At 33.3% G+C, this 22,325-nt stretch overlaps 1 protein-coding gene across 6 annotated transcripts in view; it reads right to left on the minus strand.

Moving 5' to 3' along the window:
• The window catches only part of NBEA (neurobeachin), a 631,767-nt gene that overhangs the window by 442,032 nt on the left and 167,410 nt on the right, over positions 1 to 22,325 (minus strand). For all 6 annotated transcript variants that reach the window (XM_057532889.1, XM_057532888.1, XM_057532885.1 and 3 more), the window contains exons 18-21: positions 9,818 to 9,926; positions 2,858 to 2,939; positions 2,492 to 2,615; positions 1,449 to 1,641 (exon numbers count right to left, since the gene is read on the minus strand). In XM_057532889.1, the coding sequence (XP_057388872.1) occupies positions 1,449 to 1,641; positions 2,492 to 2,615; positions 2,858 to 2,939; positions 9,818 to 9,926 (508 nt within the window). The remainder of the gene's footprint in view (positions 1 to 1,448; positions 1,642 to 2,491; positions 2,616 to 2,857; positions 2,940 to 9,817; positions 9,927 to 22,325) is intronic.

Consider the following 22,325-nt stretch of genomic DNA (forward strand, 5'->3'; position numbering starts at 1 on the left):
GAGCTAAAACAGAGAACTGGCTAATAATATACAATATCCAAAGTACTATTACTACATCAGTTTTCTATTACTCATATGTGTGACTATTGCAACAAGTGAGGTAAAAAAAAAACACAACACACACCTATAAATATATAGTTATAAAATGTTAAAACATTACAATTTCATCTTTATATAGGCTACTTTAGTTTGTTACTTTACATAGGCTTGTTTAGGAATAATCAGTATATAATTAGGAATAATCAATATATATTTATTGCACAAAGATTTGCAATGAGTTTCCCTATAAAATACTATTTTCAAACTTATTAGTGCAATGATAAAAGTGAGGTGCCAGTATATTATAAAATGTAAATTTGTAACAGGAATAAAAGGTTTTTAAAATTTAAAAAAGTTCAAAATCCTTCCTATAGACACATATGATATTGATATTTAAATGATACTATGACAGAATTTTAGGTTGAGGGACCTTTCTTTGAAGATTATCTTAATATAAAACCCCCTTATTTTACAGAGAAGGAAATCAAGCCCCAAAAGCAGGGGTTGGTAAACTATGGTCCATGGGTCAAATGTGTTTATCACCTGTTTTGGTAAATAAAATTTTATTAGAACACAGCCATGTTCATTCTTTACATATTGTCTATGGCTATTTTCATACTGCATGATAGAGTTGAGTAGTTGCATCAGAGGCTGTACAGCCCACAAAGTCTAAAATATTTACTATCTGCATCTTTAAAAACATTTTTCTGCACAAAAGGATTAAATGAGTTTCCTAATGCCACGAAACTGAATTGTGGCATAGATTGAATCAAAAGCCAACAACTTCTGACACCCATCCTTTTCCTATGACACCACAAGATGAGATATATTAACTCTGAATTTCCAGAATCTAAGGTGTACATAACTCTAAATTTTAATTGACTACTTCCTTTCACCAAAAACCAGACCATATTTAAAATATAAACAAACGTATAGATTCTTATCATTAAAAATAAAGATAATGCAATTAAAAACAACACTAAACTTAAATACTTTAAATGTATTTATTATTCATTTGGAAATAAAAACAAGTTCTGATTACTTTAAAAAGGCTTAAAAAGTATATATAAGACTACGTTTCATGAGTAAGAACCAGTAGGGATGTCTGAATTAAAAGGCTCAGATGCCAGCTCTCAGATCTGCTAGAAAAACATATGTGGGGGGTGTCTCGAGAGTGTAAACTTCCTAATTTATAAACCTGAAGTTTCAATTATAGGGTCCCTAAAATACTTCAAGCTTTGAAGGTGTATGAACCAAGAGGGAAAAACAAGAACGGAAAAGAAAGAATACTGGCATAAAGGAATCAGCCATAATGCAAGATGCCCACAAGATGGCACCAGAAGAGTGTCTACAGGCATTTAATCCACAGCTGAAATCCTGATGATGTAAAATGTTAAATCCCTTGTTACCTTGGAGTGGGCTATTGAGAGTGTATCCACCCAAACTCTCCAGCCTCCCCATTCATATTTGATTGCATGATACAAAAGAATCCGGAAGATATTGTAGACCATCTCCGTAATCTTCTGTTCCTCAGAATTTTTAGGATTGATATAGCCAAGAGAAAACATCCAATCCTGCCACACTGAACACTGCAATAAGCATCTAGTGGGGGGGAAAAATCATTAAAAATTCCTAAATTATATTAGAATTTACTATTCTGAAGTTGAGATAAATAGTAAAAATGTGATCTGACTTAGATAAAGCAAGGTATACAGTCATTCTACATATTTAATATTTAACCTGGAATGACTTTTCCCATTCTTCTACTTGGAAAAATCCATATTATCATTTAAAATTGCCCTCCCAACTCTCCCAGTGAGATTTAGCTATTGTTTCGCTACTCCCTTATCACATGTAGCACTCACAAGGCACTTAACGTATTAGAAATTAATCATCGCTTCACTGTTATCTTTCCCACTGAATTGCACTAAGACTGTACACCAAGACAACCTGTGCAGCACAGTGCTTTATACATGGCAGACATTCAATCAGTAGTTGTTAAATTTAAGACTCATGCAGCAACCATGGCTTCATACTGTACCCCATGTCCTAGCTAACCAGCTTTAGAATGCACGACAATAATCAGTTATCAGACCAAGCTGAGAAAAGCATAGATGATCTCAGCAAATCCAACATCATTACATTTAAACTACTGTTGGTGGTAGACAGTTATCAGGAAAAGGGATAGCATATTTTAAATAAGGACTTTTGGATATTTATGTTTATATATACAGTTAAAATATAATAACCATAAAGTTAAATAAAATCATATGAAAAAAAATAAAAGTATGCAGATTATATAAAAGAAACAAATGCCTTTTCTAATGATTGAAAGTATTTAGCAAAACAGGAAAGATTTGAAAATTTTTTCTTTGAAAGAGATTGAAAATAAAGGAGAGAAAATAAGATTAGTTAGGAAATAAAGTTTTGTTATAGTATTCAAACTGCTCACCTTCTATTCTCCCGGCTGTTACTGAAAAGTTTTATCATATCAGATAAAAACAAACGACGAACTTCCATCAGTTCTGCACTTGGTGTAGAGTTTTTTAACAAAGTTGCCACCACCTTAAGAATCACTGCAAATGAACCAAAAATTATAGTAAAGATTTATAACTGCATCATATCTTCTGCTCAAAAAATATTTACTGATTTTCAACTAAATGCTTAGCACTATGGTAGGTGAGTTGTAAGTGTCATAAATAAAACTATGTGAACGCCATACTGACTGAGGTGGTTAGCAAAAGTTTTGATTTATTTTCACATGTTACCATGTTACATGTAACTACTGCATTACAATAAAGAATTGCTGTTTGCTCACTTGGATTCTGAATTTTCACTGTAGAATCTGGCTCTGGATGTGGTTTGTGTACAACTTGAGTACATACTTGCTCTGTCAAAATCTGAAAGATGAAGAATTTGAATTTCATTTAGAAAATAAATTTATAATTGCAAATTATAGATATACCAAGACTCTGCAAAAAAATGTCAATTTGTTCAAATCAAAAGAAGCATCTCTTCTAAGGGTCTTCTAGTTAGTTCCACATACTTCTAAATTCTTTAATTCTATAGTCTTCAAATTTTTACAGATAAAGACAAAACCAGGACCAATATCTATAGAAGGAAAGATTAATTAGGAACTCCAAGAATTAACTCTGTTTGAAATCACTTTTCAGTGTACATCTTTAATACATTTAAGTTGTGAACTGTAAACATTTGACTGTTATTTCATCATTAATTTTAAAAAAAACTTAGAAAATCAGTAAGTAAGAAAATAATGTCTGAGCCTGGGTCCTAACTTCAAGTGAAGTGTGATATGGGAAAAATCTTTATAAAAAATGTGGCTCATTGTCATTTACCAATGAGTTTTTTTTTCAACTTCTTTCAAATAACAAAAAATGGCAAGAGTTGACCAAATAAAGGAAAGACAGACTCTAAACCATTTACTAATTTTCCCACTAACACTCAGGCTCTATGAGTACAGGATTCTTATACATCTTTTTCACTGCTACATTCCTAGCAATTAGCAAAGTGCCTAACACACTGCCAGCAGTCAATAAACATTTGTTACATTTATAACTTAATTATATATAAAATACGGATATATGACTCTTCACTGTATTTCAGGCTATAGCCTGTGTTTGCCTCTATTCTTCCATATATTAAAAAAATCCAATGAGATTATACTTAATAAAGATATCATTTTATATTATGATTTAATTTCCTGTGTAGGTTAACATGCTAAGTTCTGAATGAAACTTTTTAAATAGTTTAACCCAAAGTAAGATACAAAAACTTTGAGGAAACTATAAAACTTAGTTGAGAGCTTAGTTGTACATAGCTACTTGTGAAAGTTGGGGATGGAGAGTAAATTAATCAAGAGACAGGTATGATCCTTTCCGATTAGAAAAAGATCATGACATCCAGCAGTGGCATTTTTCTTACCTTTCTGCTCAGTCTTAAAAAAAAAAAAAAGAAGATAGGACATTTACTTAGGTGTATTAAGAATGTATATCAAAAAAGGTATTGACTTAAAATAAAAACTAACCTACTATTATTAAAATGATGAATATAGGGCACAAATACCCCTTTCTTCACTGCCATACTTTTCCTGAAACAAACACTTCCTTGTTTAAACAGTGCCTCAGAATTTTCTGAACAGAGCACTAGAGACATGCACTACTCATCAGCTGGAGCTGACAAAAGGGATAAAAATTTCTTTGAAAACCATATACCAAAGAACAATCAGTGGTTGGTATATGCCTACAAGGAGTTTTCACACCAACCTGCCCAAAAAGTCCTGGTGTAGACCTACAGCCCAATCAACAAGATCCCAAGAATTCTGATTACAAATACAGAGATTCAAAATAACTGCAGACAAGCTTGGAAAAGACTATGCCATACTCTTCTATGATACAGAACTGTCAAAACTTTTTCACCCCAAAAAGTAGAAAGCTCATTGTACAGAAAACAAAATTTATCTCAAAGAACCTTCAGTTTTATATTGTTGTCCTTTTAAACCCCTATTTGATCATCTAAGAATGAGGGTAATAACTGCCTTGCCTATCTAATAAAGCTGGTAGGAGGATCAAATAGGGCTCTATATGTAAAAGTGTTTTGAAAACTATATGTCATAGTTTATTTAAATATGAGTTTAATTACAAAAATATATTTAGAAATTCAATTCAGCATGTATTTATAAGAACCAGTTATGTGCCAACATTCTGCTACATGTTTGAAATGGGAGACATAGTTGCTAGGTAGAACTATATTTCTAGAAAAAATTATTTAATCAATATTGAGGAGACAGGCTCAAATCCATGCTCCTATGGTAGAGTGTCTGTCATTAAGAACCTATGTGAGTTTTAAAAGAGGGGGAGGGAAATAAATAAGGAGACAAATAAGGAGAGATGAATGTAGATGTAAACACTTAATGAAAGGATAGGATTCAAGATGGGCCACGAAGTTTGACTGGACTTGGTTAGAGACATGCATGGGAAATTAACCCTGCCCTGCACCATAACAAAATAGGACGGAGGGTTCAGAGCCAGATACGGACATGAAATCCAATGTGTATTTAACCCTTATAGCACATCTCAATTCACACAAGCTCAATAGCCAAATGTGACTAGTGGCTATCATATTGGACAGGGCTGGGAAACAACGAATTAAATCATGGAGGTAACTTGATAAATATGCTATTTATGGACACAGACCTGAGTCCAGCATTATACATTTAAACATTATTTTATAAATGGTATTATCTCGTAATTCATGGGTCACAGAAAGACTTTAGGCTTAAGCAGGAGCTACTGGAGCTTCCTCTCTGACCTATTGACTTCCCGGACTTATCAAGCATAAATCATTTTGGATTAGTAGGCTTGACTTATGAGACAGGAATAGTACTGGTTTATTTCTTAAAATGGTAAACTATTAACCCCACTGTTACATCCAACTGCCGCTGTAGGTATTCAGGGGGTCAGAAAACCTTTGTATTTATACAGTTTGGATAAGCTCTAGTACTTTTTTGACTCTTGGTTTCTTTATCTGTGAAAAGAATGTTTGAATAAGATGATATTTAACATACTACCTACACATAAGAGTCTATAATTTTGAAAAAAAAGTTCTATTATGAGATACTTAAAGGTTTTAAAGTTACTACCACTTTGTAAAAAAACTGTGTCCAGTAATGTTATACCCTTACCGAAAAAGATAAAGTAAAAAATATACATTAAAAAAATCAGTTCATTATTTCCACAGGAAACAGCTTTTCAGATGACAAGATCCCATACCTGACTGTCTCTGTCTACGGTAAGTGTTGAACTGAATTATAGGAATAGTGTGTAAAGAGAAATAGTAAATCTAAACCTACAAAGTAAAATTAATATCACAATATTTAAAAAAAGCATTGGATCAATAACCATATATATTGTTCAGACAGATCTACAAGTATATTAAATAGAAAAATCTAGTTTTGTCTTTAGGAGACATATTCTACAATCTAACAAAAAATTTTAAGTGTGTTAGGAAGTGCTACAAATCATTAAGAAAACATAATTATCCATAATTTAGAGATGGAATAACAAAGTAAAACTAAAGCAAATAAAATGTAAGATACAAATTTTACAAATATTATAATTCTCAAAAAAATATTTGTATAAAGAATAGCTTTGAGTAATTTCAAAGAGGATTCATTAAAGACAACTCATTCCATTATACGATCTATAAGAATAAATTCACCTCAGGAAACTAAGAGATAGGGATGTTTTTTCAATTAAATTTTTTTTTTGTTTTTAGAATAATTTAAATAGATTTTTAGATCTTCAAAGCTTATGCAATGTTGTCTGACATATCCTGCTAAAAACTCTAAATTACTTTGTCCTTTAATATTTACTGTTTATTTTATCATAGGCATCTTATCAGATTTAGAATTTTAAAGATCACAGTGACATAATCTTTACAATAATTGAACTTCCAAACACTTTGTGAAAACCACATATTCTAAAATATCATTATCAATACGGTAGGTTTGACAGAGTTCTTTATTATTTCTGTACTTGATTTTATAACTTTCTACAGTTGTAGTAATATGCGTTCTGATACAATGCTTGGAGTTAAGGTAATTTCCTCAAACCAAAAAAGAAAATGAAGATAAAATGAGCTTTCAAACTGCAGATTATCAACCACTAATTCTTGCTAGGGGTACAGGCCTTGGTTGATGTCCACATAGTAAATCAAACTCAAGTTAGTTGAGTTTTCTTTCTTTAGTTAAATTTCACTTACTATTTGATGAGAATTTAAGTTCGAACCTATCACTTGAGTTTTCATTTTTTTTGGGAGGGTGTGGGGTCATTGGGGATGAGTTTTAATTTTTTTACAACCAGATGCCACTCTCCGAAATGATGCAATCTTTAAACTTTGGTGATCTAGAATTAGTCATCTGCCATCCTGTCACTGATATTACAATTTGATTTGTTAGTAGTAATAAACCATCTGTTGAAGTCCCTTTTACTTTTTTGTGGAATCAACAGTGCTAAACAACCATACCGTAACCATCTTTCTTTTTTGACCTTTTGTACACGTAACTTTTCTTTCTAGAGTATCATACTTAACTCAGGGCCCTTCATTCCAATGAACCATGATTATTTTTCTACTTTGAAAGCCTATATTATTGCCAAATTGGTCAGACGGAGGCCCTGAAAGTTAGTTCCTTCACTATTTCCAAATCTCTGCAACATCCAATATCCAACATCCAGTATCAGAAGATCCAAACTTTCCCTGACTTTCTCCACCTAAGTTATGGAATCAGAGATAAAATCTGGACACTAAAAGAGTGCCTATCAATATAGATGGCAGTACAGATGCTGCTGCACTTGCTGTTGAGCCACTTTTCAGGAAGATGAGTAGAATTACATATGCATGTATATATACACGGGACATTTTCTTATTTTAAGGTTACAAGCACATGATGATCTTTCAAATTCAACATATAATGTTATGTGGAACTTTTATTTTAATGTAAGGTTTCATTGACTACAAAGACCTTCTACGCTATTAACACTAATAGGTCAAAACAAGTAGGCGGTCAGAAATTTGTGGAGGAAAGAGAATGATTAAAAAACATATACAGGCATCATTGACCAGAGCAATTAGTAGGTAAGAAAACCAAGGTAAAGATACAAGTTAAACCAAGAGGGAAGAGATATGGGGATATATGTACATGTATAACTGATTCACTTTGTTACAAAGCAGAAACTAACACACCATTGTAAAGCAATTATACTCCAATAAAAACGTTAAAAAAAAAAAAGATACAAGTTAATCAGTATTTGACACTAGCATTCAGAACCCTAATCTGATATTGCAGCAAAGTTTTGATTCAGAGGAGGACTTTAATACTGTCAACTGAAGGTAGATTCTGAAATTTTTTGCCTTATGCACATATACTATGAGAAATGCCTATTTTACGACCGTTTATTAGTGGTATGACATAGAGCAAATTATTTAACCTGTGAGCCTCAGTTTGTCTGTTTAAAAAGGCAATAAAAATACCAGCTTCATAGCAATATTGTAAGGATTTGAGATAATGTATGTAAAGTACTTACCAAGGGGATTATCATAGGAAGTACTCAAAAAAGGCAGTTACTATTATTAGGGAAATATAATAATATCAGAATAAAGATGCTCTGCATAGGATAGGCCTTTCTATTAGTGCTTATTCAGTTCTGTAGGCAAAATACTGGAGCAATACTAAAATATTACTATAATTTTAAAAAAGCAGCACTCTGGAGGCTAAAGTTTACAAATCATGTAATTTGAGGAATGACTGACACAAAGTAGGAATATTAAGCTTAGATGAAAAAGACAAAGTAGCCAAAAGACTTTTCTTCATTTATTTAAAGGGCAGCAACTCTTAAATTTACTGATGAGAATATAAAACCAGAGGTAAAAAAATTATGCCCTGTAGGCCAAATCCAGTCTACCATCTGTTCTGTAAGTACAGTTTTATTAGACAGCCACACTCATCTGATTCATATTTTCTATGGCTACTTCTGAGCCACAACTGCAGAGCTGAGTAGTTCCAACAGAGAGCGTATATAGCCTGCTACTATAAACTGAATGTTTGTTGTGCCCCCCAAAATTCATATGTTGAAACCTATATTTGCTATGGCTTTTAGCACAACTAGAGTTTCCTTGTGTAACAGTCACAATGTTTTGCTATCTACATCTATAACAATAATCCACGCTCCACTGTATATTAAAGTGTGACATGTGAAGTCCACTTTTCTCTTGTTTTGACATGATAGATATACACTGTTATTAAAAAAATATATTAGGTTGGGTAATACAGGTGGTATGTGAAACACTGTCCAGTTACTGCATTGTACCGAGCAGCAATGTGAAGATGACAAACGTTCTCTGTCGCAAGTACTCAACTCAGCTACTATAATGCAACAGCAGCCACTGGCAATATGTAAGGGAATGAGCATGGCTATGTTCCTACAGAACTATTTATGGACACTGAAATCTAAATTTCATATAAGGCTTACATGTCATACATTATTTTTCTTTCGATTACTTTCAACCATTTAAAAACATAAAAACAATCCTTAGCTCGAGGCCCTACAAAGACAGGTGTTTATAGTTTGCTAATCTTTGCGCTAGAGAAAAGAAGTAGGACCTCTGAAAATCAGCTGCAGGAAAGTAAAATGAAGGTTAATATAAGAGAACACTCCTAATATTTTACTGGTATTTAAAATGAGGTAGTACACACATTTCACAGAAAATAATGAACCCAATTTGTATGGCCATCTGTTAGAAATAATTAAGAAAAGGATTTCTGAATTGAGATGATGGGATCTAAAGTTTCTCCAGATACCATTTTTAAAAATAATTCTTACCTACATTTTATCCCAGTCTCAACTCTAGGTTAATGTTAGTAGTTGCTACGTATCAGAGACAGAGAGAGGGAAAAGCGGGGAGGGTAAGGGGAGGGAAAGAACAAATAAATAATGCATAATGGGTGTGATTTATGTGAGAAAAACTCTGCAAAGCCTATCAGCCAACCCATACTCAAAGAAAATGCCTAGGCCCAACATAAGAAGATTGGCAAATAAATGTACATGGATATGTTTTAAACAAAATTTTAAGTATGTGTTCATCTTTTTTTTTTTAAAGGATTACTGCCTTTTTAGATTAACTGACCAACTGCTATTCCAATCACATAGAGGGTTTCCACTGCATGCATTTAAAATTAGCATCACACATTTTAAGTTTTTACCTCATAAAGTGTGTTGTACGTGGTGACAGTCACAGTGTTTGTATGCAGCATCAGCCTCTCTCCAAGAAGAGTAAAAAGACTGTGGGTATGCATAATTTCAACTTTTCTCCTGGAGAAACAGGGGCAAAAAATAATTCATACTAGGAAACACACTGGATTTTCTAATCACATGATGTTAGGATAAACAGTAAAATCTATAAGCAGATACAGAATTACATAAGTAATGTTTACTAATTTCCATCTATTAAATGACAGTTTATAGCATAGCTGTCTTCTAAAATACCAAGACTACTATTTAAACACTTCTCAGAATGTCCGCACAAACTAAAACATTAAGTATACAAATTATAAAACATTGTATAAATGTTGACAGCTATAATTATCAAATTTCTAATAGCTATTTAGGAGTTATTTTCTTGGGTTAAATTATTAGTTTCTCTTAACACAGAGACAACAGAATTTTCAAATCCTTTCTGTCCGAAGTCTATGACATAATCTATGTAAAACTTTAATAACAAAAATTTATAAGTATGGTTAAAACTGAATAGAAAGCAAAATAATTCGACAGAAGTAAAGGGAACTCATTACTGCTTGTGTCTGTGGCTCATTTAACTGTTGGCCCATTTAACTGCTCCCCTACCAAATCCATATTTAGAATAGAAAGCTCTATTAAAGTCCTCCTGGAACACTTAGCTCTAGCCCAGGGAATTACTACATGCCTTTCATTCATGTCACTTTCTTAGAAGTCAAGATCTGGAACTTCTTGGCCCCCAACGCTCAGTATTTCATTTCTTACCTTGATTTTCTATTGTTCCCTGTGTGGATTTGGCAACTATAACACAAACTGACTAGGTAATCACCAAACGTTTGCTCCTTTCTTCCTGAGCCCACAGCTATACTGTAATTCCAGCCTCTCTTACAGCTATGTGTACCACTGAGTTCTAGCCAATGGAACCCGAGAAGAAAAGCTGTGGATCATTTCTAGGCCTGGGCTACAGAAAACACTCATGTACTCTTCCATGCTCTTCCTCAAGGCAGCAACACAGGAGCCTTATGATGAAGACACAGAGGTACCAGATGAAAGAAGCAGCCTGGGTCTCTAAAGCACAGCTTGAAGAACATCAACTGCTGAGTATACCCATTTGGATTTTAAGTGAATAAGAAAGAAACTACGAGTTTGGTAAGTTACTAAAACTTCACTGTTTGTTACAGGAGCTATTGCTACCTTAATTAATGCACAAATCAAATAATGAACCATTTATCTGGGCACCACTCACCTGGAAATCCTCTCTTCTAACATCAGCCTTCAAGCTGCACACTGCACAACAAAAGAGGCAGGGCAGCTATTTCCCCTCACCCAATCCTCCTCAGCCCAGAGAAGGAAACAGCAATTACCTAAATCCAAAAGGAAGCTAGGGCAAGTGTCTAATGGCTGTGTTTGTAAAACACTTAAGTAAGACTGGGAAAAGTCAAATGGTCATTAAAAAAAATAATAATAACAGGACAGATGGATATTTTGAGATTATGAAGGGGAAGGCTTTAGTCTCTTCCAACTCAAGCCACACCTAAGGAAAGGAAGCCTGACACTTTCATTTGCTCCCAATCAAGAAAAACAAATGTCAATGTATATCTCTTGATATATCTCTTTGATACTCGGAGCTGGTAAAAGTCATTTAAATTAGGCTATCTGAAATTTAGAGTAATTTCTTAACTGGGACACCATAATTTCAACTACTACAGAAATTCACGCTCTCTTGCCTATCTCCTCCAAAGTAAATGTTTACAGAGCAGCTTAATTCTACCTCTTAGGGGGACTTGAAGAATACTGCACATACCAGGAAAAAGATGAGTCAGCTTCCTCTTGCAGTTTTCTTTGAAACAATGCTCACCAATAAATGCTGTCTCACAGCAATCAAGAGATAGCCAAAAGTGGCATCCATCATTTCAGGCATAAAGTGGGCATGCTGGCCCTGTACATCACATGATTTTGTTTCCCAGAGGACGTCTAATGAAAGACCCAGCTCTATGTATTCAGTTCAGAAAGGCTTCACTAGGGTATATATTTGAGAAACTAACAACTTGAACCTGTTTAACTTTAAGACCTAAATAAACTTCAGACTTTAGTGCCTAGCTGCTTTACCTTTTAAATTTTATAGCATTTCTGCCCACCTGGATTGAGTGCAATCTATTTTTTTAAAAGAGTAACCTTTTAATCTCATACAAATTACACATTTATTAGCTTACTAAACATTCCATTAAAAACACACCCTAATTTCTTTCTTCACAAAACAAGTATTTTGGGGGGGATGATCAAAAAATACTTCTTGTAACAAATTCAGAGAATATGTTGGAACAGGACAAAGAAAAAAAAGAAAACCCATAATTCTATAACCCAGAGATAATCATAAATATCAGTTGATGTTCTTTCAGACTAATTACGTTGCACATAAGTATATGATAGATAGATATAGATGATATCAATACAACGGAAATAATTCTACATAAGATAATTTGTAGCTTGTCACCTGTAAAACAACAACATATTGTCTTAAAATTTCAGTTATTAAATATAGTTTATAACTAGAATGTAGCATAATTTATCCATTCACTACTGTTGGCCATTTATGTTATTTTCAAATTTTTTTCTACCATAAACAAAACTTTGCCCTTTTACATAAATACTTCGGCATATCCATGGTCATTTCCTTAGGATAAATTCTTGTAATGAAAATTATACGGTTAAAACTTTTTTTTTTTTTTTTTTTCTGAAACATTTATATTAACATATTTCCATACAAATACAAATATAAGATTTTTAGAAATTTCATGTAATGTCTGAAACATTTATATTAACATATTTCCATACAAATAACCCAATGAAAGTTTAGTATTAGTTGTTTTGTTTGTTTTTTTATACTGCAGGTTCTTATTAGGCATCAGTTTTATACACATCAGTGTATACATGTCAATCCCAATCGCCCAATTCAGCACACCACCATCCCCACCTCACCGCAGTTTTCCCCCCTTGGTGTCCATATATCCATTCTCTACATCTGTGTCTCAACTTCTGCCCTGCAAACTGGCTCATCTGTACCATTTTTCTAGGTTCCACATACATGCATTAATATACGATATTTGTTTTTCTCTTTCTGACTTACTTCACTCTGTATGACAGTCTCTAGATCCATCCACGTCTCAACAAATGACTCAATTTCGTTCCTTTTTATGGCTGAGTAATATTCCATTGTATATATGTACCACCACTTCTTTATCCATTCGTCTGTTGATGGGCATTTAGGTTGCTTCCATGACCTGGCTATTGTAAATAGTGCTGCAATGAACATTCGGGTGCATGTGTCTTTTTGAATTACGGTTTTCTCTGGGTATATGCCCAGTAGTGGGATTGCTGGATCATATGGTAATTCTATTTTTAGTTTTTTAAGGAACCTCCATATTGTTCTCCATAGTGGCTGTATCAATTTACATTCCCACCAACAGTGCAAGAGGGTTCCCTTTTCTCCACACCCTCTCCAGCATTTGTTGTTTGTAGATTTTCTGATGATGCCCATTCTAACAGGAGTGAGGTGATACCTCATTGTAGTTTTGATTTGCATTTCTCTAATAATTAGTGATGTTGAGCATCTTTTCATGTGCTTCGTGGCCGTCTGTATGTCTTCTTTGGAGAAATGTCTATTTAGGTCTTCTGCCCATTTTTGGATTGGGGTGTTTGTTTCTTTGATATTGAGCTGAATGAGCTGTTTATATATTTTGGAGATTAATCCTTTGTCCGTTGATTCATTTGCAAATATTTTCTCCCATTCTGAGGGTTGTCTTTTCGTCTTGTTTATGGTTTCCTTTGCTGTGCAAAAGCTTTGAAGTTTCATTAGGTCCCACTTGTTTATTTTTGTTTTTATTTCCATTACTCTAGGAGGTGGATCAAAAAAGATCTTGCTGTGATTTATGTCAAAGAGTGTTCTTCCTATGTTTTCCTCTAAGAGTTTTATAGTGTCCAGTCTTATATTTAGGTCTCTAATCCATTTTGAGTTTATTTTTGTGTATGGTGTTAGGGAGTATTCTAATTTCATTCTTTTACATGTAGCTGTCCAGTTTTCCCAGCACCACTTATTGAAGAGACTGTCTTTTCTCCATTGTATATCTTTGCCTCCTTTGTCATAGATTAGTTGACCATAGGTGCGTGGGTTAATCTCTGGGCTTTCTATCTTGTTCCATTGATCTATGTTTCTGTTTTTGTGCCAGTACCATATTGTCTTGATTACTGTAGCTTTGTAGTATAGTCTGAAGTCAGGGAGTCTGATTCCTCCAGCTCCATTTTTTTGCCTCAAGACTGCTTTGGCTATTCGGGGTCTTTTGTGTCTCCATACAAATTTTAAGATGATTTGTTCTAGCTCCGTAAAAAATGCCATTGGTAATTTGATAGGGATTGCATTGAATCTGTAGATTGCTTTGGGTAGTATACTCATTTTCACAATGTTGATTCTTCCAATCCAAGAACATGGTATATCTCTCCATCTGTTGGTATCATCTTTAATTTCTTTCATCAGTGTCTTATAGTTTTCTGCATACAGGTCTTTTGTCTCCCTAGGTAGGTTTATTCCTAGGTATTTTATTCTTTTTGTTGCAATGGTAAATGGGAGTGTTTCCATAATTTCTCTTTCAGATTTTTCATCATTAGTGTATAGGAATGCAAGAGATTTCTGTGCATGAATTTTGTAACCTGCAACTTTACCATATTCATTAATTAGCTCTAGCAGTTTTCTGGTGGCAGTTTTAGGATTCTCTATGTATAGTATCATGTCATCCGCAAACAGTGACAGTTTTACTTCTTCTTTTCCAATTTGTATTCCTTTTATTTCTTTTTCTTCTCTGATTGCCGTGGCTAGGACTTCCAGAACTATGTTGAATAATAGTGGTGAGAGTGGACATCCTTGTCTCGTTCCTGATCTTAGAGGAAATGCTTTCAGTTTTTCACCATTGAGAATGATGTTTGCTGTGGGTTTGTCATATATGGCCTTTATTATGTTGAGGTAGGTTCCCTCTATGCCCACTTTCTGGAGAGTTTTTATCATAAATGGGTGTTGAATTTTGTCAAAAGCTTTTTCTGCATCTATTGAGATGATCATATGGTTTTTATTCTTCAATTTGTTAATATGGTGTATCACATTGATTGATTTGCGTATATTGAAGAATCCTTGCATCCCTGGGATAAATCCCACTTGATCGTGGTGTATGATCCTTTTAATGTGTTGTTGGATTCTGTTTGCTAGTATTTTGTTGAGGATTTTTGCATCTATATTCATCAGTGATATTGGTCTGTAATTTTCTTTTTTTGTAGTGTCTTTGTCTGGTTTTGGTATCAGGGTGATGGTGGCCTCATAGAATGAGTTTGGGAGTGTTCCTTCGTCTGCAATTTTTTGGAAGAGTTTGAGAAGGATGGGTGTTAGCTCTTCTCTAAATGTTTGATAGAATTCACCTGTGAAGCCATCTGGTCCTGGACTTTTGTTTGTTGGAAGATTTTTAATCACAGTTTCAATTTCATTACTTGTGATTGGTCTGTTCATATTTTCTGTTTCTTCCTGATTCAGTCTTGGAAGGTTATACCTTTCTAAGAATTTGTCCATTTCTTCCAGGTTGTCCATTTTATTGGCATAAAGTTGCTTGTAGTAGTCTCTTAGGATGTTTTGTATTTCTGCGGTGTCTGTTGTAACTTCTCCTTTTTCATTTCTGATTTTATTGATTTGAGTCCTCTCCCTCTTTTTCTTGATGAGTCTGGCTAATGGCTTATCAATTTTGTTTATCTTCTCAAAGAACCAACTTTTAGTTTTATTGATCTTTGCTATTGTTTTCTTTGTTTCTATTTCATTTATTTCTGCTCTGATCTTTATGATTTCTTTCCTTCTGCTAACTTTGGGTTTTGTTTGTTCTTCTTTCTCTAGTTTCTTTAGGTGTAAGGTTAGATTGTTTACTTGAGATTTTTCTTGTTTCTTTAGGTAGGCTTGTATAGCTATAAACTTCCCTCTTAGAACTGCTTTCACTGCATCCCATAGGTTTTGGGTCGTCGTGTTTTCATTGTCATTTGTCTCTAGGTATTTTTTTATTTCCTGTTTGATTTCTTCAGTGATCTCTTGGTTATTTAGTAATGTATTGTTTAGCCTCCATGTGTTTGTCTTTTTTACGTTTTTTTCCCTGTAATTCATTTCTAATCTCATAGCGTTGTGGTCAGAAAAGATGCTTGATATGATTTCAATTTTCTTAAATTTACTGAGGCTTGATTTGTGACCCAAGATGTGATCTATCCTGGAGAATGTTCCGTGCGCACTTGAGAAGAACGTGTAATCTGCTGTTTTTGGATGGAATGTCCTATATACATCAATTAAATCTATCTGGTCTATTGTGTCATTTAATGCTTCTGTTTCCTTATTTATTTTCATTTTGGATGATCTGTCCATTGGTGTAAGTGAGGTGTTAAAGTCCCCCACTATTATTGTGTTACTGTCGATTTCCTCTTTTATAGCTGTTAGCAGTTGCCTTATGTATTGAGGTGCTCCTATGTTGGGTGCATATATATTTATAATTGTTATATCTTCTTCTTGGATTGATCCCTGGATCATTATGTAGTGTCCTTCCTTGTCTCTTGTAACATTCTTTATTTTAAAGTCTATTTTATCTGATATGAGTATAGCTACTCCAGCTTTCTTTTGATTTCCATTTGCATGGAATATCTTTTTCCATCCCCTCACTTTCAGTCTGTATGTGTCCCTAGGTCTGAAGTGGGTCTCTTGTAGACAGCATATATATGGGTCTTGTTTTTGTATCCATTCAGCCAGTCTATGTCTTTTGGTTGGGGCATTTAATCCATTCACGTTTAAGGTAATTATCGACATGTATGTTCCTATGACCATTTTCTTAATTGTTTTGGGTTTGTTTTTGTAGGCCCTTTTCTTCTCTTGTGTTTCCCACTTAGAGAAGTTCCTTTAGCATTTGTTGTAGAGCTGGTTTGGTGGTGCTGAATTCTCGTAGCTTTTGCTTGTCTGTAAAGCTTTTGATTTCTCCATCAAATCTAAATGAGATCCTTGCTGGGTAGAGTAATCTTGGTTGTAGGTTCTTCCCTTTCATCACTTTAAGTATATCATGCCACTCCCTTCTGGCTTGCAGAGTTTCTGCTGAGAAATCAGCTGTTAACCTTATGGGAGTTCCCTTGTATGTTATTTGTCGTTTTTCCCTTGCTGCTTTCAATAATTTTTCTTTGTCTTTAATTTTTGCCACTTTGATTACTATGTGTCTCGGTGTGTTTCTCCTTGGGTTTATTCTGTATGGGACTCTCTGCGCTTCCTGGACTTGGGTGGCTATTTCCTTTCCCATGTTAGGGAAGTTTTCGACTATAATCTCTTCAAATATTTTCTCTGGTCCTTTCTCTCTCTCTTCTCTTTCTGGGACCCCTATAATGCGAATGTTGTTGCGTTTAATGTTGTCCCAGAGGTCTCTTAGGCTGTCTTCATTTCTTTTCATTCTTTTTTCTTTACTCTGTTCCGCAGCAGTGAATTCCACCATTCTGTCTTCCAGGTCACTTATCCGTTCTTCTGCCTCAGTTATTCTGCTATTGATTCCTTCTAGTGTAGTTTTCATTTCAGTTATTGTATTGGTCATCTCTGTTTGTTTGTTCTTTAATTCTTCTAGGTCTTTGTTAATCATTTCTTGCATCTTCTCAATCTTTGCCTCCATTCTTATTCCGAGGTCCTGGATCATCTTCACTATCATTATTCTGAATTCTTTTTCTGGAAGGTTGCCTATCTCCACTTCATTTAGTTGTTTTTCTGGGGTTTTTTCTTGTTCCTTCATCTGGTACATAGCCCTCTGCCTTTTCATCTTCTCTGTCTTTCTGTAACTGTGGTTTTTGGTCCACAGGCTGCAGGATTGTAGTTTTTCTTGCTTCTGTTGTCTGCCCTCTGGTGGTTGAGGCTATCTAAGAGGCTTGATGGGAGGCTCTGGTGGTGGGTAGAGCTGACTGTCACGGTTAAAACTTTTAAGTTTAATTTTATTTTATGAGACTTCGAAGTTTATGACCTCCAAAAATATGTACATTCATACTCCAACATCAAGGTACAAATTACCAGCAGTTTCACCAATCCTATGTATTATAATAATAATAAAACAGTCAAATGCAAAGATTAGGGCTTGGGGAGAAAAGATGAGAGAGGAAACATGGTTTGGGGTAAGACTCTCCAATTCATAAATTAAACAGTTTTTTGCTGCTAATTATTGAATAATTCACATTTTAATAATGTTCCTCATATCTAAACATACATACATTAGCATGTGTACCTGGGGTTGCTATTCACCTCTATTTTTAGCTCATTCCTTAGTATAAGGTCTACTAGACTTATCACAATACACACTCATTATACTTATTTTTTAATCTTTCACTGACTTTTTTTTACTTGTTTGTTCGCCTGAGTTAGCTTTACAACAATTTTTGAACATTTTTAAAGAAAACTTGGAATTTTTATCAAAACTGCATTAGGTTTATAAGTTCAGTTCATTACAAATCTATCTTTATCTAATTGAGTCTTTCAATTAAGCTACGTACTATAGCTCTTCCTTACTGCAGCTATTAAATTTTTTCATGATTTTCAGGAAATACATTAAAATATTATTTACATTTTCAATTTCCTTTCTAATAAACTGAAAGTAAGATCATTTTAGGCTACTATTCTATACATTATTCTATAGTTAAGAATCATTAGTTATTCAAATAATGGACACTATTATACTTTTCAAACTCCTTTAATCTATCAGGAGAATTGTAAAATTTTTTGAGGTTTTAACCTAAATTTCTTCAGCCTTTGACTTTGAGGTTAAGAATGGATAAGCTATAGGAACTCAATAATACATGCATCTGTCGGTGTTTATGAGAAATTGTATCAAAACACAACTATGAATTAAAGGACCATAGCATGGTTCTGTTGAAATATCAGATAGTGATTACTAGTGAAGCAAAACAGAATTATGTTTTGTGCACCTGTACTTTTACCTTGTTTATTAGTGATCTTACTCTTCCCACCTTTTATTTGATGGAAGAAGTAATATGTATATGTACTGAGAACCCAAAAAATAAGTATTTAAAAATATTTGTAGCAAAATGATGTTATTACCAAGGACTAGAAGTGAATATCTTGCATGTTGTCATAACATATTTTCTTATAATTACTATAATCTGGCCTATAATTCTGAAGGCCCTTCTTCATTCCCAAATTTTTTCATTTTATATTAACGAGATATGAAAAAGTTTTATCCATTTTATTGATTCCTTCAATAAAATCACTCTTGTAGTCAGTGATCCCTTCAACAGTTTTTGTTTTATTTTCTTTCTTGATGCTAGTCTTCATCTTTATTAATTTGTACTTCCTAGCTTACTCTGTTGTCCTTTAATCAATGCTGTAATATGAGTATACATTCCTATCATGATCTTTATTCTTCAATATTGGAAGTATTTACTTCTGAGTATGTTTTTGCTATGATGCATAGATAATTTTAAAGAACTTATTTTCATTTTATTATCTTTTCTTTACTAGCAGGTTTTTGGGAACATTTCTTAATTTCTAAATTGTTGAAATTTTTTTTGCTCAACTTTTTTTTAATTTCTAATTTTATTACCTTACGGTCAGAAAATGGTGCCAGTAAAATCTCTACTGTGTCCACATTGTTTACTTTATGGTCAAGGACATGATTTTTTAAATTTTAGTAAATATCCTATAGCCATAAAGTATATTTTCAAAGCATATAAGATTGAACATATACCTACTGAGTCAAGTTTTATGAATATATACTCAATTTCTCTATATCTTTATATGTTATCTATTCAATTGTCCCCATTCTGAAGGAGAAATACTGTCTAGACTACTGTATCTTATCAATTACTTATAGCATCTCTAATGGTTTGCCTTACATATCTGAATGCAATATTTGATGCTTTGAGGCTTATGACCATAACATCATCTACTTAAACTGTGCCTTTCATCAATGTATAATGTCTTTTAATTTTTTGTTTTGAACTTTTAACTTCAAGTTCAACTGATTCTATTTTGTGCTTTCAGATCACATCTGATTTCTATAATGCCAACGAAGTTCTGAATTCTTTTTCTGTTAGGGACCTTTCCTTACCCATTTATTTTTTTAAGATCTGATTTATTAAAAAGAAAGGAAATCATATAATAAATACTCATGTAGCCACCATTACTACAACTTAAGAAATAAAGTATTAAAATAAGCACTTCTGGGTACCTGTCCATGAGCCCATCCTTTTCACGATGTTTTGGGGTAAATGATATCATGAATTTGCTTTTATATAGCCATGCATGTCTTTATACTTTTATTAGATATGTACCTATTCCTAAACTATTTATTATTTTATTTTTTCATATTTTTGAAGTTTAGATAAATTATATCACTACTATACATCCTTTCTACAACTTGCTTTATTGCTTCATATTAGGTTTATGAAAGTTAACTTCTGTTAATTCATTTTCAAAGCTGAATATATCCAATTGTATGAATATACCTAAATTCATTTCTGTTACCCCACTGATATTCTTTTACGTCGTTTCCAACTTTTCATTATTACCAATGATGTTACATTGAGCATTTGTGCACATACATGAGTGTCTCTATGTCACAGAGACAATTAATAATTAGTCATAGAGTAGCTTCATCTTTTTGAAAATAGTCAAATTGTTCCCCAATGTGATTGTAACAATTATACAACTCCACCAGTGATCTGAAAGTCTCTTATGCATATCCTTGCCAACACCTGATACTGTCAAAAATTTTAAAGCTTATCACCCTAGTGGGTATTAAAGGTAACTTTTAAATTTTGTACTTTTGATTGCTACCGAAGTCGAGTATCTTTCCATATGCTTATTAGCCAAATCAAGTTTGCTCTTCAGTGAACTGTTTATATTCTTCATGCTCCTAATGGTTTTTCTTTTTCTTATTAGTTTGCATGATTTTTCATAGGGTCAGGATACAAACCCACTGTATTACAAATAAACTGCAAATATCATCTTTCACTTTGTGGCTCATCTTTTCACTTTTTTATGGTTTTAAAACATGTTATATTTTAATGATCACATTTATCAACTTTTCCCTAGATGATTTATGTATGTTTACTTACTAGTTTACAAACCCTTCCTTAATCCAAGGTGATAACACTATTATCCTACATTTGCTAAGAGTTTTAAATTTTGCTTTTCAAGTTTTTATTAGCTTTATTGAGGTATAATATACACACCATAAAATTCACAAATTTTATAAGTGTACAAGCCAGTGCTTTCTTAAAGACCTCATAGAGTCATGCAATCATCACTACTATCCAGTTTTAGAACATTTTCTTGACTCTAAAAAGTTCCCTTGTGCCCATCTGTAGGCAATCCCCACTTCCATCACTAGCCCCATGTGACCACCAACCTGCATTCTGGATACTTCATATAAATGGAATCATACAATATATAGTCTTTTGCATCTGGCTTCTTTCATTTAGCATGTTTTTAGGAACTCATTCATGTCATAGTATGCATCAGTAATTCATTTCCTTTCAATTGTGCAATAGTATTCCATCATATGGGCATATGATATTTCATTTATCTATTCACCAACTGATGGAATTTTGGATAGTCTCCAGTTTTTGCCTATTATGAATAACGGCACCAAGAACATTCATGCACAAGTCTAGATGTGAACATATGATGTCATCTTTCCTGGGCAGACACCTAAATATAGAAATATCTGGTTGTATGATAAGTGCTACATTTTTTAAGAAATTAGAAAACCCTCTTGGAACGCGGCTGGAGAATTTTACATTCCCATCAGCAATGCATTAGGATTCAATAAGTTGTTATGTGTTGTGGTTTTGCTTTTATTCAAATCAAATTATTTTCTATCTTTCTTTGTGATTTCTTTTTAGATCCAGGAGTTATTTAGAAGTGTGCTATTTACTCTATCTAGCAATTTCTCAAATCTCTTTTTTGTTGTTGATTTCTAATTTAATTTTGTTGTAGTCAAAGAACATATTTTGTTTGACCTCAATTCTTTTAGATTTACTGAAACTTGTTTTATGTACTACAGCCCAACCTATACTATATTCTGGAGAATGTTGCAAATGAAGCTTGAAAACAATTCTGCTGTCTTTAGGTAGAGTGTCCTATAAATGTCATTGTATTATTCAACATGATGATGAACAGGAGTGGTGAAAACAGCCTTTGATAATTGTTAGTTATGCAAAGGATTATTTCTAACATTTCACCACTAAATAGGTCTGTGTTAAGTTTTGGGTAGATATATGTTATCAGGTAAAATAAATCATTTTATATTCATGGTTTCCTAAGAATTTTTATGATGAATGTGTAATTAATTTTACAAAAAAATTTTTGTACCCATTATTACGATTATATAGCTATTCTGTAATTTGTTAATAAGTAGACCATATTAAAAGATA

The sequence above is a fragment of the Balaenoptera acutorostrata genome, chromosome 18 (assembly GCF_949987535.1).
Source record: "Balaenoptera acutorostrata chromosome 18, mBalAcu1.1, whole genome shotgun sequence".
Classification (NCBI taxonomy): domain Eukaryota; kingdom Metazoa; phylum Chordata; class Mammalia; order Artiodactyla; family Balaenopteridae; genus Balaenoptera; species Balaenoptera acutorostrata.